Source organism: Zootoca vivipara, chromosome 13, assembly GCF_965207765.1.
Source record: "Zootoca vivipara chromosome 13, rZooViv2.hap1.1, whole genome shotgun sequence".
NCBI classification, from domain to species: Eukaryota; Metazoa; Chordata; class Lepidosauria; order Squamata; family Lacertidae; genus Zootoca; species Zootoca vivipara.
In genome coordinates this window covers 5,794,573-5,812,697 of record NC_142596.1, presented here as the reverse complement: position 1 = coordinate 5,812,697, position 18,125 = coordinate 5,794,573, and the positions used below count along the sequence as shown (strand labels likewise).

The 18,125-nt window shown below is 43.6% G+C and overlaps 1 protein-coding gene across 8 annotated transcripts in view; it reads left to right on the top strand.

Moving 5' to 3' along the window:
• RNF111 (ring finger protein 111) overlaps positions 1-17,574 on the top strand; it is a 62,132-nt gene extending 44,558 nt beyond the window's left edge. For 2 of the 8 annotated variants that reach the window (XM_035131178.3, XM_088656836.1), the window contains exons 4-14: positions 511-674; positions 1,279-1,476; positions 2,572-2,885; positions 3,844-4,093; positions 4,368-4,734; positions 6,585-6,710; positions 8,299-8,425; positions 11,990-12,082; positions 13,385-13,480; positions 14,878-14,981; positions 16,203-17,574. In XM_035131178.3, the coding sequence (XP_034987069.1) occupies positions 511-674; positions 1,279-1,476; positions 2,572-2,885; positions 3,844-4,093; positions 4,368-4,734; positions 6,585-6,710; positions 8,299-8,425; positions 11,990-12,082; positions 13,385-13,480; positions 14,878-14,981; positions 16,203-16,320 (1,957 nt within the window). In that variant the 3' untranslated portion in view covers positions 16,321-17,574. Of the gene's footprint in view, positions 1-510; positions 675-1,278; positions 1,477-2,571; positions 2,886-3,843; positions 4,094-4,367; positions 4,735-6,584; positions 6,711-8,298; positions 8,426-11,989; positions 12,083-13,384; positions 13,481-14,853; positions 14,982-16,202 lie in introns of all 8 variants that reach the window. The other 6 variants (XM_035131177.3, XM_035131179.3, XM_088656835.1 and 3 more) reach the window with 3 other exon arrangements.
• The last annotated feature ends 551 nt before the right edge of the window (positions 17,575-18,125 follow it).

Genomic DNA, 18,125 nt, shown 5'->3' with positions numbered 1-18,125 from the left:
CAGCAGCGCTACTTCCGGTCTATTTCCGGCCCGGTCCCTTATTTCTCTGACAGCAACTTGGCAGGTATGCTCTGGTTTCACTGTTCCCCGGCATGAGTGGGATAAACAAACCTGATTTCCCATTATGTCCAAGCCAGGGTTTGTGACTTGTTGTGGAGCCGTAAACGATGACCTCTGCTTCAGATGTAATAGGTAGCCAAGGCTGTACACCAACCAGTCATTAAGTCTGGCTTCAAACAAGTCTCCTCCGCCTCCCCCTGCCCCCACACCTACCTGGGGATGCCAGGGATTGAACCTTGGACCCTAAATAGAGCACATGTTACTGAAGGTGGCCCACAATTGATCCGGAAAACAAAATACCACTTAAAACAAAACACAGTTTTGAATTGAATTATCTGAAGCTGTCGGTGGTACAGATTGGAGAAGTGGTCATCTTACCAGACCTGTCATGGTAAAAAAAAAGAGAACCTTTGTTTTGAGTTTTCAGGCATTTGTACTTTATGCTTCCAGGTCTCGATCGTCACTTGGGCATTCTCGATCCCACTGGGGCCACAGTTCAAACTCGCATGCTTCACGGCCACAGGAGCAGCGCAACCGTAGTAGAATCTCCACAGTCATTCAGCCCCTGAGACAGAATGCAGCAGAAGTAGTGGACCTCACAGTGGATGAGGATGGTAGGTTGCAGCCGTGACAGAGCCTTGACCCTCCCATCAGTGAGAAGCAGATTAGTGTTCTGAAAAGAAACAAGATGTGTTAGCTGGCCTTCCAAACTCTTGACTTTTGGATTGCCATGTTAAAAGCTGCTTGCATCACATAAGGTACTTTGGGTCTGGCCAGATTCAGAGCTGCCTTTCATGATGTTTCAGATATGGAAAAGTCTCTGGATCACTCCTATGTTTGTATACATGCATCCTCAGATGTTACTGTTGGTACCCTGAGCTTTTGCAGGCCTGCCCCCCAACACAGATGCGATCAGAATAAATCAGGGGTTGCCAGCCTTTTTTCGGCCCATGGGAACATTTGACACAACAATGTTAAACTGATTCTGATATGAATAACTGTGGAACTATTGAGGTTGGTGGTGTGGATATCACTGTTAGACTGGTTCTATGCACTCCTCCCAAAGGGTACTGTTTGGGCACAGCCTGTCACATAGTAACCCCACATTGTCTGTCTTGTGTTTGCCCAAGATGCGTGTCAAATGAGTTCTGAGTTATAACCCACTTAAACAGGCTGCAGGTGCTTAAATTTCTTTATGTTGTTGTCATTTTTATACAGAGCCCTCTGTTGTGCCAACAACTTCATCTAGAGTGGAATCTCAGACTGCAAATTCCACGTCCGATGGTGGCCCTAGTGTCACGACCTCAGAGCAGGTCTCTGACGTAATTTCTAGCATCTCCAACAGCCAGTCCTCCTTGGCCCCAGAGCCTTTGGTTGTCCTCACCAATAGTGGGACTGCAGGGAATCCAGCAGGAGGTATGAATTTTATTTATTTTTACCGTTCTGCAGTAGGTGAAAGTGCTGGCGTACCACAAAGTCGATGTGCTTACTACTTTGAAAATGTAGTGCATGTTTTTTGCTGGAGAGGCAAAGAATTTATGGGGCCAGTGTTTCCTTCCTGTGTATTTTTTTTATTGACGACATATGAGATTCCACTACAGGGAGCTGCGGTGATTTTTTAAAATCAAGAGTGTTACCCAGTTTGGGGTCAATCTGTTGTACTGGGATAGCAAATATAGACTCCACAGGCTCTTGAGGTAAGCTTGACTGTGTTGTCAGGGCTGGCCCTAAGGCAAGGCTGGGTGACGCAATGCGTCAGGCCGCCAGGCAGCCGCGCTGCTGCACCCGCGGTAGCCGCACTGCGCCCGCCAGACAGTCGCGCTGGGAAAGGGGGGGGAGCACCGGAGGGATCTTCGCATCACAGCGCCAGATATGCTTAAGACGGCCCTGTATGTTGTGATCCTAGTAGGGGAGCATGTGTTCCTGGGAATGCTGGGGTTTCTTACTGAAAATGTTATAATGGCAAACATTTGAGTGACAACTTGTGCCTAACCCACAGTGTGCAGCCCCAGGAAAGTTTGAAGCACATTCCAGGGCATCCAGTTTGTAGGGGCTGCTGGTGAGTCTTAACAGTTTACTCTGGTGCCCAGTGCAAACAGAGTGCCTCAGAATGCCCTGTAATGCAGCTTGTGCAGAAAAATCCCACACCAGGGAGATTGAAACCTTGGCCTAAGTCTAGCCGAAGACTGGCTACTCTTCTTGCAGTGGCTCTTTGGGTCCTCCCCATCATCTGCTACTTGTAGGTGCTGAGAATTTGAATCTAGGACCTTCTGCATGCAAAACAAGAGGGGTGGAGGAGGGGAGTATCGTGGAGCAGGGTGTGACTAACTGGTACCGTGAAGAGGAGCGTTTCACACTGCAACATTTTGTTGCAGGTCACAGTGGTCTCACTTTAATAAGCAAATAACTAATCCAGTTGTACACCCTGCAGAGTTTTCAGGTTTGGCTTTTACTTTTACTGCACCTGTGTTATCAGCTGAGTTCACATGTTTCTTTCACCCCCAATTTAAGATGACTCAAGAGGAAATACCTCAAGTACAACACTGGAATCTGGCCCTCCTGCAATGCCAAGGCTGCCGTCATGCTGCCCCCAGCATTCTCCATGCGGCGGCTCCTCGCAGAACCACCACATCCTGGGGCACCCTCACGCCAGCTGTTTTCAACAACACAGCCATCATTTCCACCATCACCACCACCACAACCCCCACGCAAGCGTCCCTCTCTCACCATCGTTCAGCGAATCCAGCTGCCCTGTTGAAAGGCCTCCCCCAGTGCCAGCACCTGCAGGATCAAGTAGCAGTTCTGGCACCCCGTACCATGAGCAGGTAGGTTTGGTTGAGAATGCTTCACTATGGTCATGGTTAAGAGTTACGGATAATAGTTTCTCCATGTGCTGTGCTGTGCAGAGTGCTTTTTCTAGGGTACTAGGTCACTAGCCTCAACTGTCAGAAGCACTATGCCTCTGAATAGCAGTTGCTGGGAATCACAAGTGAAGGGAGTGTTGCTGGGCTGATGTTCTGCTTGTGTGCTTCTTGCAGGCACCTGGGAGTCCACTTTGAAACCTGGGTGCTGGACTAGTTGGGCCTTTGGCCTGAGCTAGCGGGCAGGCTTTTCTGATGTTCTGACATACTCCTGCACTACATGCTGCCTCAGGGCTGCTGCTCAGGGCATCCTCTGCAGGTCTCAAGGCAAGGAAAGGTCTATATGGGGGCAGACATTCTCTCAGATTTTTGGGCCCCAGGCTTTAAATGTAAATGTATGCACTCAACCCGTTACCCCCAAAACATCTGGAGGGCAAAGGCTGGTGGAGATGAAAGTGGGATTAGGGAAAGTTTGGAGTTAGGGTATCTGGCTAGGGAAACTCAGATTTTTCCTATGCCTCTTGCTGCTGGCAGGCTTCAGTCATGGCTTTTCCCAAGCACTACTTGTGTGCCTTGACTTGAACTGGAATGTTGGCCAATATAGCCCAAGGAGGAACTTCTTATTTCTGAATCCTAAAGTAGCTCTTTGTGGAGATCAAATGGGTTTCCTTCTATCTTCTGACTAGCAGGTTTACAAGGGAGATGCCAGTTTCATGGTGAAAAACTAGTTGCGGGCCTCTTGTTAAATTTACTAATGGCAAACGTTAATCATACCATTCAGAGACAAAAGCTTATTTATTATCTTTTGCTAATGGACAGCATTGTGCATATGTGTTTTTGTGTGACTTGTCCTATAGCAGCCTTTTGATCACAGTTCCACGAATATTCAAATAATCTTTTGTTTTGCTCTCCCTCCTTGCAGCAGGCACTCCCAGTGGACTTAAGCAACAATGGCATAAGGAACCACGGAAGCAGCTCTTTCCACGGAGCATCAGCCTTTGACCCCTGCTGTCCAGGAGCCTCTTCCCGAACAGCCATATACGGGCACCAGGCGGGTGCTACTCCCAGCCAGCCCATTGCCATAGATGGATACAGTGCGAACATGGTTGCCCAGCCCCAGCCTCAGCCCCCACCGCAGGCTTCTCTGGCATCCTGCCGGCATTATATGTCATGTAAGAATGATTGCGGTCTCTATATCAGTTGGGCAGGGGAGGCCATCCAGGGATATCCTGCTTCATGGCAACTGGCAGGGTCTCTGCAAAGTGGTGCAATTGGCAGTGGTGCAGCCTCCCCTTGTGGCAGGGTAAAGCAAAGCATCTGCCATGGGCATCTGATTTTTTGGGTGTGTGTGTGTGTGTTTGCTGTCAAGAGCAGCTGATGATCTTAGTTTAGCAGATAGTTGTAATGAACTAACAGGGTTTGTTGTTCTCTGCTACCCCTTTTCAGATGCCTCTTTGACTCGGCCGCTTCATCATCAAGCTGCTGCATGTCCCCATTCCCATGGAAACCCCCCTCCCCCTGTTCCCCCTCAGCCGCCACAACCCACTTCACAAGTGGACTATGTCATCCCTCACCCCGTCCACCCCTTCCACCCTTCCATATCCTCGCATGCCTCTTCCCACCCTGTCCCACCTCCGCCGCCCCCACACCCATTGGCCAATGCTGCTGCCCCAATCCCACAGCCCCTCCCAGCCACCCACCAGTCTATTTCCCATCACATCCCTGCCACGGCATCTCCGGCCCAAAGGCTGCACCCTCACGAGGTGATCCAGAGGATGGAGGTCCAAAGGAGAAGAATGATGCAGCATCCAACGTAAGTCGGGCTTTAGCCTGGAGGAGGAACAGGCAGTGGCTGCTGCCAGCTAGTGGTGGATAGTGGCATAGAAGAATGTCAGCTTCAGTGAGGAAATGAATAATACATTGTCCAGTAGCACCTTAGAGACCAACTAAGTTTGTTCTGCGTACAGTATAAGCTTTCGTGTGCATACACACTTCTTCAGATATAAGAAAGCTTATACCCAGAACAGCTTCAATAAGGGTTCTTTCTGAATCCTTTAGAATACAGGCAGATCACCTGATCTTTTATCACTGCATTCCCCAGCCTGGCACCCTCCAGAACTTTGGGACTGCAGCAGCTCTTCAGCTGTGCTGGTTAGGGACCGACATCAGGGAAACCCTGAGCCCTCCAGATTTTGTTTGATGCTGTATTGTTTTTAATATTCAGTTGGAAGCCGCCCAGATGGACGGGGTATAAATAAATAAATAAATAAATAAATAATAATAATAATAATAATAATTATACTGAAATACAACTCACATCATCCTTGGTTATTGGCTATGCTTGCTGGGGCTGATTGGATTTGTAGTTCAGCAACATCTGGCAGGCCAAAGATTCCCCACGCTGTTGTCCAAAGCTTCTGGGGGGCGCCAGGTTGAGGAAGACTGTTCACCCACTTAGTTGCAATTGCCAAGAGGTAGCTAAGGAGCTATAAGTCTGCCTCTGAACAGCAGCTGAAAGCAAATTACTTACCTTTTTCTTTTAATGCCCCCTTTCTTCCTATGATCTCAGGTTGGTAGACCTGCTTCTCTCCCCACCCATTTTTTCCTCACAACAACCCTGTGAAAGGCACTGTGCAGCTAGTGGTTGATTGGCCCAGGTTCATCCAGTGAGATTTATGGCTGAGCGGCTAGTTGGACCAGTGTCTCCTCAGCCTTAGTCCAGCGTTATAATCAGGACACCACACTGACTCTTAAACTCAGAAGAAAGGATTGGGGAGGTTAACTGGTATTTGCTGTGATGTAAGGACAGCAAGGTCTAAAAGCTGCACCATCCTTATCCTCCTCCCTGGGCTCTAATTTGAGCAGACAGCTAAAGACATGAATGGATGTAAATAGTTGACTCACTTCTACTTGGGAGCAAATCTCATTAAGAACAGGAACCTATCATCTGCACTCTAATGTTTAGATGTAATGGAACTGCTATTAATTAAAATGTCAGCCTCTGTCACTTTGAATAATTACATCACAGCAACTCCATCCAGTTTCTGGGTTTTAAAAAGGAATGCTAATTGAGATAGGGCTTTTCACTTGATATTCATTAAAAAGCTCGAGTTACTGAGGCTTGGTTATTGGGAAATGGGAAATGGGAAATGGGAAATGGCCACCTCAAGTCTAGAAGTTCAATTTATCTGTGAATCATTTTAGAAATATGCCATTTTTATATAGTACTTAAAATATCCTGTGTCAAGCATTTATACAGCCTTTCTCACATTTATTTGTTTATTTAAACTACTATATATTGCTGTATAATAAAATATATCTCAGCAGTTTACAACAATATAAACATAAAACCAGACAAAAAATTATAGAAAGTTAAAAACATGTTAAAAGGAAAAAGAAATTAAAAACAAACATCAAAGGACTATTTGTCCACAAGCATCTTGCCCCGCACTAGCCATATACTTCTCAATGAAGAATCTCTCTCCTTGCCTTCACCAGATTGAACTTTGGTTGAGACAGGGTGGGGAGGTTGTGAATGAAGCAGGCTGCTCAGAAATGAAAGCTGAGAAACGTATCACCCTTAGGCTGCAGTGTGAGGTAATATAGAAAGGAAGAAAAGCTTTGCATTCCTAAGGTTTCAATACTCCTACTCCCCCCCACCAGGAGAGCACATGAACGACCACCACCACATCCTCACCGGATGCATCCCAACTACGGCCATGGACATCACATTCATGTACCACAGACAATGTCTTCGCACCCACGTCAAGCACCAGAGAGATCTGCCTGGTTAGTAAGCTCTTACCTTCTCTTGATTTACATCAGCAAAACATATAGCAACATTTACTTTTAGAAGTTATAGCAAAGCATCCATGTTCATCATACTTGCAAAGACAACTGATCAATAATAAATTCTTAGTTTATTGTAGATCAGTTCTTTTTGTAAAGATGCAAATGCTTCTTTGAGTTGTGTTTGAGTTCCTCCTTAAATAGGCTTTGTTTTTAATCTATTGCATTTGTGTCCTATTTTTCCTCAAAGCAACTGTGAGAGATTTCTCATTTTATCCTTACGAGACCACCTCTCCTGGTATGTCCTGCAGAGGACCCTAAGGTCCGCGAATAATAACAGCCTAAGGGTCCTGGGCCCTAAAGAAGTCAGATTATCCTCCACTAGGGCCAGGGCCTTTTCAGTGATGGCACCAATCTGGTAGAATCCTCTGTCCCATGAGACTAGGGCCCTGCGAGACTTGCTCTCCTTCCTCAGGGCCTGTAAGACAGAGTTATTCCGCCTGGCCTTCAATTTAGCCCAGGGGTTCCCAAACTAAGGCCCGGGGGCCAGATGCGGCCCAATCACCTCCTAAATCCGGCCCTCGGACGGTCCGGGAATCAACATGTTTTTACATGAGTAGAATGTGTCCTTTTATTTAAAATGCATCTCTGGGTTATTTGTGGGGCATAGGAATTTGTTCATATATTTTTTCAAAATATAGTCTGGCCCCCCACAAGGTCTGAGGGACAGTGGACTGGCCCCCTGCTGAAAAAGTTTGCTGATCCCTGATTACCCTGGTCCTCCATTCCTTTTTCCCTTCCCTTTTTCTCTGAAGAAACCTTTCTGGGTCCCCACATCAAAATACTTCCCTGGTCTCCTTGCTGGCCATAGCAGGACTAACTTGGTCAGTTAGCTCTGGTGATGCTTCATTTATGTTGTACTTTATGTTGTTTCTAAGCTGTTTTTAAGAAGTTTTTAATGTTTTATATTTGTTGTTAGCTGCCCTGAGCCCGATTTCTGGGCCAGGAAGGGCGGGGGTATAAATAAAAATTTATTACTGTATTATTATTATTATTATTATTATTATTATTATTATTATTATTATTAAGTGTGAGCCAGTTGTGTGCTACTAATTTTGTTTTTGTTTTGTTGTTTTTTGTCTGTGCAGGGGTTATATTGTGTTATACGATGGTTGTTTAGTAAATTAGTAATTGTATTTTATGAGTAGGCATATTGCATATTGCAGCCTTTCTCAGGCCCTCCACATGTTTTGGACAACAGCTTCTAACAGCACCAAGTAGGGAAAGGCTGGTATGTTTCATTTTACGTTTTATGAAAGCCTCCTTGAGAAGGCTTTGCTTTCAAAAGCATCTAACATACCTGAATGAAAACAGGCATTTTGATCCGGGCCTAGAAATAAACAGATAATCAACAGAGAACTCCTGTTTCCAATGTTTATGTACAGCATCTCCAGAAAACTGCATGAGTCAAAGTTATTGCTGCTGTGAAATAATTTCATTTCCTGAATGGGGAATGTGATGCTGCCTTCACTGCCTAGAAGACAGGAACTAGCTAGACTAAAAGTGAATTCTCTCCTTCCCCCAATAGGGAGCTGGGAATCGAAGCAGGAGTGACTGCAGCTACCTACCCACCAGGCCCGCTGCATCCTCACTTGGCTCACTATCATGCACCTCCTCGACTTCACCACTTGCAAATAGGTGCTCTTCCTTTAATGGTAAGGAGAACAACTCTGAAGCCACTGCCAGTATTTGACATTTGCTGCTGCACAAGAGCGACTGGGGGCAGCTCCTCCCTTTTGAAAAGAGTGAGGATTGTGTCAGAGTCCATGGCAGGTTGTCCCTGCTTCCATTTCATTTGAAATTTTGTTCTTGGGAACATTGACATATACAAAGATTTTTGTGAAAAAAGAAAAAGGTGGGCTTCCTAACCCAGGGCTGGGAAACCTGTTGTTCTCCATATGTTGTTGGACTCCCAACTCCTATCAACCCCAGCCAGCATGGGATGGTAGGAGTTCTAGTCCCGCAGCATCTGTTCTGCATCTCTGTCCTAACTGGCAGGAACTTTTATTGGATTTAATTCGCCCACATTTCTCAATTGGAAATCAGAATATAACCCAAATTAAATTAGCCAGTAGTACATTGACACTCTGCATCTGATTTTGTTGTTGCTGTTGCTTAGTTTATAACTCACTTTGCAAGGCTAAGTTACAATACTCCTTGATTAACTGGAAAGTGCTAAGAGGATTATCTTCTAGTTACTTTTGCTACTGTTTAATTTCACATTTGATGTGGTTGGTGGAAGTAGTTTTGAATTCTAGCAGCCCCTCTATTTTAATACAAATATTGGGGTTTGGGATTACAGGAAGGGCATATTGGAAGCAAGGATGGTTATTTGCTGCTGGTCTGCACGCATGAAGTTTTTATGTGCAATTTGGCAGAATCTGAGATTGATCACAGACTCCAGAACACAAAGGCAGCTTATGCAAAAGGAAGAGACCACTTTTGACAAGTTCTGGCAGTTCTTGCCTAGCTTTGTACCTGAATACTGTAACTTTTTCCAGTGGCATTACTTGACTGCTTAGGCTCCTGAATTAGAAAGGAAAATTCTGCTTGTAGTACTACAATCCACATTCTGCGATTCTGGTTAACAAGATGACACACATCTCTGGCTTTTCTTCTTGTGCTAGATGAAATGCCGGTTAAAATGATAGCACCTGGATTGTCAGGTTCTCTTACAACAGGAGCTTATGGCCCCATGTTGTTGGTTTCCCAACATCTTTCAACCCAGCTAGCATGACCAGTGGTCAGGGATGATGGGAGTTGTAATGTAGTAACATCTAGAGGGCCACAGGTTCTTCATCCCAGTTTACAGAGAATGTCATGAACCCTGTTGTACAGCACTTAGCGTAACTGTGCAAGGGCCTTATGCATCACTATCTTTGACCCTGTGCAGCTTGTCAGTGTCAGAGAATACCCCTTGTCAAGGGTGTCTTACCTAAATGAAACAGTTAGAAAATTGCTGTTGGAAAAGCAAAAGAGGTGTGATCAGATGATGGTTGACAAAGGAATTAAAACTTTTATTTGTGCCTTTCTTACAAAGTCCTGAAGGATGGTCTGTGTAAGTAGAGTTGCACCGGTTATGGCTGGTCTCCAGGAAATTTCTGGATTTGTGAGTTGATGGCTTTCTTTGCTATGCATAAGAGTACACTAGAAGTGCTCTAGTTAGTCAGCCAGGTGGGAAGGCATCATTTCTGCTAAGGTTAATTCCATGTCATTGGAAGGACAGAAAATCATCCAGATTTGGGCATTTATTGTTTTAAAGATTTAGTCCCTGCCTTTCTATCCAGTGACCTCTATTGCATCTTAATTCAAGAATTAAAGGATCTGAGGAACTGCGGTTTGCTTAAATTGGTGAGGAAGTGCAGAATGTGGAATCTACCTGATAGGCATCTAGCTGTGGTAAACACTCTCTGAACCTGAAGTTCTTTTGACTGCTTCCTTGTTTTAGGCATGAAGGCATACTGGAATGTCTCTTGTTTCATTTTTGCTTTGCTTGGTGGGATGACTTTAACTCGAGATCTCTGTGGCCTTTTAGGAGACATGAGATTCTGAAGCCAATGCCAGCAATGTTGCAAAAGCAGCCTTCACCATTAGCAGCTTGCTGTCGCTCAATATGTTTTGGACTAAATCTTTTATCAGCCCAGCCAGTATACCCAAAACATCTGGAAAGTACCAGGCTGGTGAATACTGCTCCGCAAATGTTAGGCCTGCATTCCTGGAAGTGGGGTTGCTTGCTGCGTTCTTACTGACTTTACAGTGTGCATTGGGACTGTCTCGCCAGAGTGGTGCATGCTCTAGTTATCTCTCGTTTGGATTACTGCAATGCACTCTATCGAGGGCTACCTTTGAAGGTGACCCGGAAACTACAATTAATCCAGAATGCGGCAGCTAGACTGGTGACTGGGAGCGGCCGCCGAGACCACATAATACCGGTCTTGAAAGACCTACGTTGGCTCCCAGTACGTTTCCGAGCACAATTCAAAGTGTTGTTGCTGACCTTTAAAGCCCTAAATGGCCTCGGTCCAGTATACCTGAAGGAGCGTCTCCACCCCCGTTGTTCTTCCTGGACACTGAGGTCCAGTGCCGAGGGCCTTCTGGCGGTTCCCTCACTGCGAGAAGCCAAGTTACAGGGAACCAGGCAGAGGGCCTTCTCGGTAGTGGCACCCGCACTGTGGAACGCCCTCCCACCAGATGTCAAAGAGAAAAACAACTACCAGACTTTTAGAAGACACCTGAGGCCAGCCCTGTTTAGGGAAGCTTTTAATGTTTAATAGATTATTGCATTTTAATGTTCTGTTGGAAGCCTCCCAGAGTGGCTGGGGAAACTCAGCCAGATGGGCAGGGTATAAATAATAAATTATTATTATTATTATTATTATTATTATTATTATTATTATTATTATTATTATTATATTTCTCCTCTGTTGAAGGGACTTGCTGTGTTCCCTTTGGGGTTTGTTTTTTGTTCTCTCCTTTCCATAAAAAAGTGTTGGAATTTCTAATGGTGTGTGTGTGTGTGTGTGTGTGTGTGTGTGTGTGTAGGTTCTGAATTAACATGGTGAGGTTGTGTATGGGGAGGCATGCACCAACAGTCAGTTGAAACTGCAGTTTATTCTAAGTGTTGTATCATTGTTGGAAGGAGTCCCTGCCCTTTTAAGACCATATTTGAATTCTTGTGAACAATGCATGAAGCTGGCTAGCTAAGGCAGTGTTTCTCAACCAGTGTGCCTCCAGATGTTTTGGGACTACAACTCCCATCATTCCTGACCACTGGTCTTGCTAGCTAGGGATGATGGGAGTTGTAGTCCCAAAAACATCTGGAGGCACACTGGTTGAGAAACACTGAGCTAAGGAACTACCTTGACTTGTTCTTAGATAATTTGCAAGCTTTGTTATAATAACCATCATCATGTTAGATTTCATGTCTACTATGTTTGAGGCACATAATTTGCCAAAATGTTTCTGAAATACTCTCACACCTGAGGTCTTGGTTGGGTGAGAACAAGTCATCCTCTGGACCAGGTTCAGACCATGTTCAGAATGGTTTCCTTCTTTGAAAGAGTTTGTTTCTAGGAGCCCTTACAAAAAGAGAAGGGATGGCTTTCTGTCAATTGCTGATGAGAATCAAAGCAGCAGGGTTCTGTATTTTGCAACATGGACAGTAAAATACTCGAAACTGTTCTGCAATTAGATTTAACTTCATTCTGCTATTTGAATAGGTTCCTGACATGGCGGGCTACCCTCACATTCGTTACATTTCATCGGGATTGGATGGAACTTCATTCAGAGGCCCTTTCAGGGGCAATTTTGAGGTTTGTAATAGAATAAACCTGGCTATGTGGCAGGATTTTTGCTTGAGGGGACACGGGGGAGGGGTACATTGCAGAGCTAAATGTAAACTATTCTGGTTTTAGATTATATTTTTAAAATGACCTCTGGCCTTTTAATTGTGCCTTGGGAACAAGGCTGGTGTTTCAAAAGCATAGAATACTTTTTTATTATTTTTATGCAGCAGTAGGTGGCATTTAATGGACTATGTACTGCAATAAATGTTTATGTTGAGAGGATGCGGTACTGCTTGAGGTGGCTTGCTGAAGGGGAGGACAGTTGGCGTTAAACTCCTCTTGCTTAAGTGAAGCTGGGCCACGTTTGCAGCTGAGGTTTGTTATGCACATCAGAGAAATTAAGACATCGGATGCAGAGAGTTAATGAACTCTTAATGTTCTAGTTCAGTCTTTCCCAGCCTCGTGCCCTCTGGATGTTGTGGGCTATAACTCCTGGGGCTGATAGGAGTTGCAGTCCAAAACATCCTGTGGGTGCCAGGTTGGGGAAGGCTGTTCTAGTACATTGGAAACATGTTCAGGAAGTGCTTTCAATTTAAGTTGTGTTCTTGGGGACAAAAACTGATTTACTGTGTTTCAGCCAAAAGCCTTGGTGCCCTTCTTGTCATAGAATCAGGAAGTGCAGCCTTTTCAGTGCATTTTATCGTCATCCTACCATCATTATTAAACATGCAACAAACCATCCTGTGCATAAGCACAAGAGTTAAGCTGACTGCTCACCAGCAAGCGGAGCTGACATTATTTGAACCAACTAGGTATCTTCCAAAAGCCTGTGGAGCCCTGACAAGGGGATTGAGAGGATCTGTTTCATGAAGGTTATTTGCCAACCTTGGATTGCAGAGTCTTAAGGCAATGATGGGGAACCTGTGCCCTCCACAGATATTGCTGGACTACAACTCCCAGCATACCTGACCATTGGCCATGCTGGCTGGGGCTGATAGGAGCTGGAGTCCAACAACATCTGGAGAGTTACAGATGTTCCCTATCCATGTAGGGACTCAAGAACCCCCTTAAGCACTAAGCCATCTCATGCTGAGCCTCTTTATGACATCAGAGCAGGTAAGCCATTCTCAGCATGAGGGGCTGATGATTGACAGGACCACTGTGGTATTAGAGGAGATCAGAAATAGAATACTGCTTACATACTACTTTTCAAATAACATGCATGTAAATTAAGCAGTTGAGACAACTGTTTTGCCATTTGAAGAATGAATAAACGAGAAAGTGAGAGGACCAAGATATTAAATTCTCTCGGTTCCTCCTTGATTCCAGGAATTAATTCATCTGGAAGAACGTTTAGGAAATGTGAATCGTGGAGCTTCGCAAGGGACAATTGAAAGGTGCACATATCCACACAAATACAAAAAGGTGAGCATGTCTTGAGCTGTTTTAGGGCCATGTGGAGGGGTGGGAATACATTTTGGACAACTAAACTTGCAAATATTAGTTCCACAAATTCTTACTTACCTATCTGTAAATAATAGAAAATAGAACACACCCCCTTTTAAGAATGTACTCTTAAGATCGTGACTAGAAAGATCGTGACTAGATGGCTCTTTTATAGAAAGTGACAAATGACATGTTTTGTAAGTGTACCTAGCCTAGGACTGCTACTGAATGCTTCTCCTTAAGGAGCTGAAAATGCAGTTCTTACTCAATCCACAGTTTTGGAGGCTTACATTCTTTTCAGAAGTGTTAGTAAATAGGTGAGAGACACAAGTTCCATCAAATGTCAACACATACAAACTAGCATGTTGGGAGAGTCCAACCTCTCCTTTCCCCTGATGTGCTCTTTGTATTTGTAGGGACATTTGATAACCCAAAAGGTAGAGCCACAAAAACAGGCATGTAATACAAGTCTGCTGATTGTGCAGCATGCAAAAGTGATTTGTAGTAATTTCAATCTCAGCAATCCTATCAGTGGAGTTTTAGTTTATATTATAGTGCTGAAATTGAGTTGGGGAATAAGAGTTGCCTAAAGTCACCAACATCAGCTGACCAGAAATTTGAGCTTTTCACCCCAATTATCAGGCCTACCTATTGCATCACATGAGTTTGTGCCAGCTTGTTGCACCATTTTTCCAGGATTATACAGTGGTACCTCGACTTATGAACGACTCTACAACTGAATTTTTTGACTTACGAATGGGGGTAATGGCCGCGGCGCTTACTAATGTTTCGGCATCCGGAAAAAAACCGCAGCCGTTTTAGATAGGGATTTTTCGACTTACGAATTTTTAGATAGGGTTGCTTCGACTTACGAATTTTTCCGTTTCCAATGCATTCCTATGGGAAATCGCGTTTCCAATGGCGTTTTTCGACTTACGAAGGTGCCTTCGGAACGGATTAAATTCGTAAGTCGAGGCACCACTGTACACCAATGCATATTTTAGGATTGGAGCCCCAGATGTCATCATCACTATCGGTTTAGTTTCCTAATGTAATGTTGTCCAGGACTGGTTTCCCTTTAATTTTAGATTCTTTAGCTTTCTTAAATTGTTAAGGTTGTTGCAAATGTCTATGCCAGTTTGTTGTTGCAAATGTCTATGCCAATCACTGAAGTTTAATATGTTGTTAAAATGATTGTGGGGAGGCTAGAAATGGGTGGGTTGCTTAGCCTGCTTGTTGCATTTTGTTAAAACCTTCATGTGTGTACTTCCAATGCAGTCATAACAGAACTAATAAATGTGCATAAAACAGATCTTATTCAGTTTGCCAATAATGTCATCTCTGCTAATAAGGTAACAACTGATTGGTTCTCACAGAGGAAACTGCACGGCAAACAAGATGGGGAGGAAGGAACTGAGGAAGATACAGAGGAAAAATGTACCATTTGTTTATCTATATTAGAGGAAGGTGAAGATGTCAGGTAAATACCGCAACTAAAAACCAAACCAAACCCCAAGCCAGGACCAAATCCCTGGCATTCTAAAAACCATTTTTAGAAATGTTATATTTCTCAAAATTGAGGATTACTAGATGCATTTGGAAATTCAGTCTATTCCAGTCCCAGTTAGTTGTCATCAGTACATTGAAAGTGCCATAATGAACTGTCATCAGAAAATACTGTTCACAGGATTTTTAGAGGTCATCAGTTAACAGGACTGTAGTGTATTTCCCTTTTGACATTTACAGGGCCTGAAGTGAAAAAACTGAAATATTTATAATGTTTCAATAAGAAGGAACATAACATCAAAACATACTTAAAAACAGAAAAATAACATTTAACACTATAGTAGTCCAAAAACTGAGAAAAGGCTGAGTTTCATGTAGCCAATTTCATATTGAGTGTTGTTGAAAAGCTCTTCCTTGCTGTAGTGCTTCACCTGGAATCATAAATGTTTAAACACTTCTTAAACATGATGTGGACAGGCCATAACTCAGTGGTAGAGCACCTGCCTTGCAAAAGGTCCCAGTTGGAAAGCTGGGAGAGACCCCTGCCTGAAACCCTGGATAGCTGCTGGCAGACAGTGTAGGCAATACTGAGCTAGAAGGACCAGTGGTTTGACTTGGGTTAAGGCGGCTCACCCATGCCTTTGACCATCTTCAAGACTGCATACTTCTGCTATTGATAAAAAGAAAATCCCCCTATATCCCCTTTGGTCAGTGCCATTTTTTCCTTGCCGTAGACAGTGTGAACTCTTCTGCACTGACAGACATTAGGACAAAGCTCTGCTGTACTATTTCAGTTCAGCATCTTGAACCATCTAATTTAGTTTGTTTGGGGTGCTAGTGTTATTGTGGCCATGTGCTTTTAGTACATCCTCAGATCACCATATAATACCCAGGGAATTGCAAACTTTTTTTGGGGGGGGGGAATTCTGACTTTCATGGTTGCAGAGACAAGCTTGCAAGGCCGAGTAGAGACTCAGAAACTATGCCATCCTTTTACAAAATATAGGTGCCCTATGCCACAAGGCCCATCATTTTGGAAAGAAATGTCAGATCTCCTAATCAGTATGTTAAAATGCAATATAAAATAAAGTAGGGTGTTTTTTTAATGGAGGACTTTTATATGATGTATCTTTTCAGGTAGCCATACTTGGCTGCAAAATGCTGACCTCTCTCCTTCCATTTTTCTTGTTCATAGGCGCCTTCCATGTATGCATCTCTTCCATCAAGTGTGTGTAGATCAGTGGTTGATCACAAACAAGAAGTGCCCCATTTGCAGAGTGGACATTGAGGCTCAGCTGCCAAGCGAAAGTTGACACCCTTTTGCCTAAAACCTCTTGCTCTCCTTCACGCTCATCCTTCCTGGTACTGCAGTCAACCAAAGATGGCATGACTTACCTGTGCAGATGTTGGAAGCATTTGAACCTGCTAGAGTGCTGTTTGTCTGCTCTATGGTATACCTAATGCTAAACCTACAGTTCAGTGTATTTATAAAGCTTTTCTTTTGTTTGTTTAGACCGTACAGTTTCCCCTACTCTTAACACATTTTCTTGTACATTTTGCATGGTTCCTTGTATTGCATTTCTTTGCACATGTTATGGGCTTAGTGACCTCTCCAAACTTGCAGGCAAGATTATCTGCTTTAGAAAGTAGAATTGTGTGGTTTTTTGGTTTTGGGTTGGGTTTTTTTTTACATAGAGTCAGGCTTATTCAGAGTATGATTTCACTCAATACTAACCTCAGAGTCCTTAATTTAATCATGTATTTTAGTTCTAAATGTATAAAGATCAAAAAGGATATTATTGTGTTTTTAAGACATTCCTTAATTAGGGGGAAAAGCTGCTGTATACTTGTGTTGGAAAGAGACGCCAAGCACTTCTCCTGTACAAGCCTCCTGAAAGTGAATGGGAGCCTTGTGAGAGCTCTGCAGGCCGCTGTTTGTTCCAAGTTGCACCATCCGTAATAAATAACTGGGAACATAACCTTCAAATCCTTTTATTTCAAATGGCATAACCAATTATTGGATCATCCTTTTCAGATCACATGTTCATGTTCTTAAACCTTCAGCACAATGCAGATATATTTGAATGTCAATATTAAAAACATTTAGACTGCTGTCTGATTGTATGTACCATTTTCTTATGTCTAGCAATTTGAATTTCTCTAACGTAATATTTTGCTGCTGTGAAACAGCTCTAATGAACACTAAATATTTGATTTCAACTAGCTGGGTTGTAGATACATGCAGATTGAATAAAATAAGTTTGCAGGAAAACAGGGGGGAGGACAGGCTGTTTTTATTTGTTTGTTTGCTCCTCAGTCTTAATGCTAAATTCATCTAAAGATCTGCACAAGCTGGTTTTGTAAAAAAATAAAAATACAAAAATTGGGGTTGGGGTTTGGGGTAACTGCCACAAAGATTAAATCAAGACTTTGAATTTAACTTCCTAAGGCAAATATCCATGACTTCATAGAACTTTGGAAGGTCCCTTGCCCTGTCATGGGAACTGGGTGGTGTTTGGGTTTTTTTTTAAATTTAGTTTTACAGTTAATAAAGTTAGCTGAATCCACCTGTCTCCTGTGTTGTTTCTGAGGATCAATTTGCTTAATTTTTTGGGGTAGAAATCAGACTGTTAATGCTGTTGCTAGCTTTGTACTGACTGCCCTAAGATCAGGCAGCCACCCCAGGTACAAGGAATGAATGACATAATTAAGGATGGTACACTCAACTCCCATTGTGCCTGACCACCGGCCGTGATGGAGGGGAGTTGGAGTCCAATAACATCCATAAAGACACAGCTTATAAATCTTTATTATATACAGTGATGTTGGCTGCAAAATGAAGCCCAAATCCAATTAGAATAAAACTAGCCCCAAAGGCTGGGTTTTGAATTTTATTTTCCTTGAACAGCACTTTCTACCCACCAATGGTGCATGACATGCTACCTCTGAAAATGGAGACTCACACGTCTGTGCCGACTGCTGGGGAACAGAATAGAGAAGTACAGGAAAAGAAAAAATGCCACTGAACTAATGCTAGCCAAAGCATTCCCCCACCCCACCCCCAATCATGGTTATAGTTTCAATATCACTCTCCAATTGAGGTGAATGAGTGTTATTG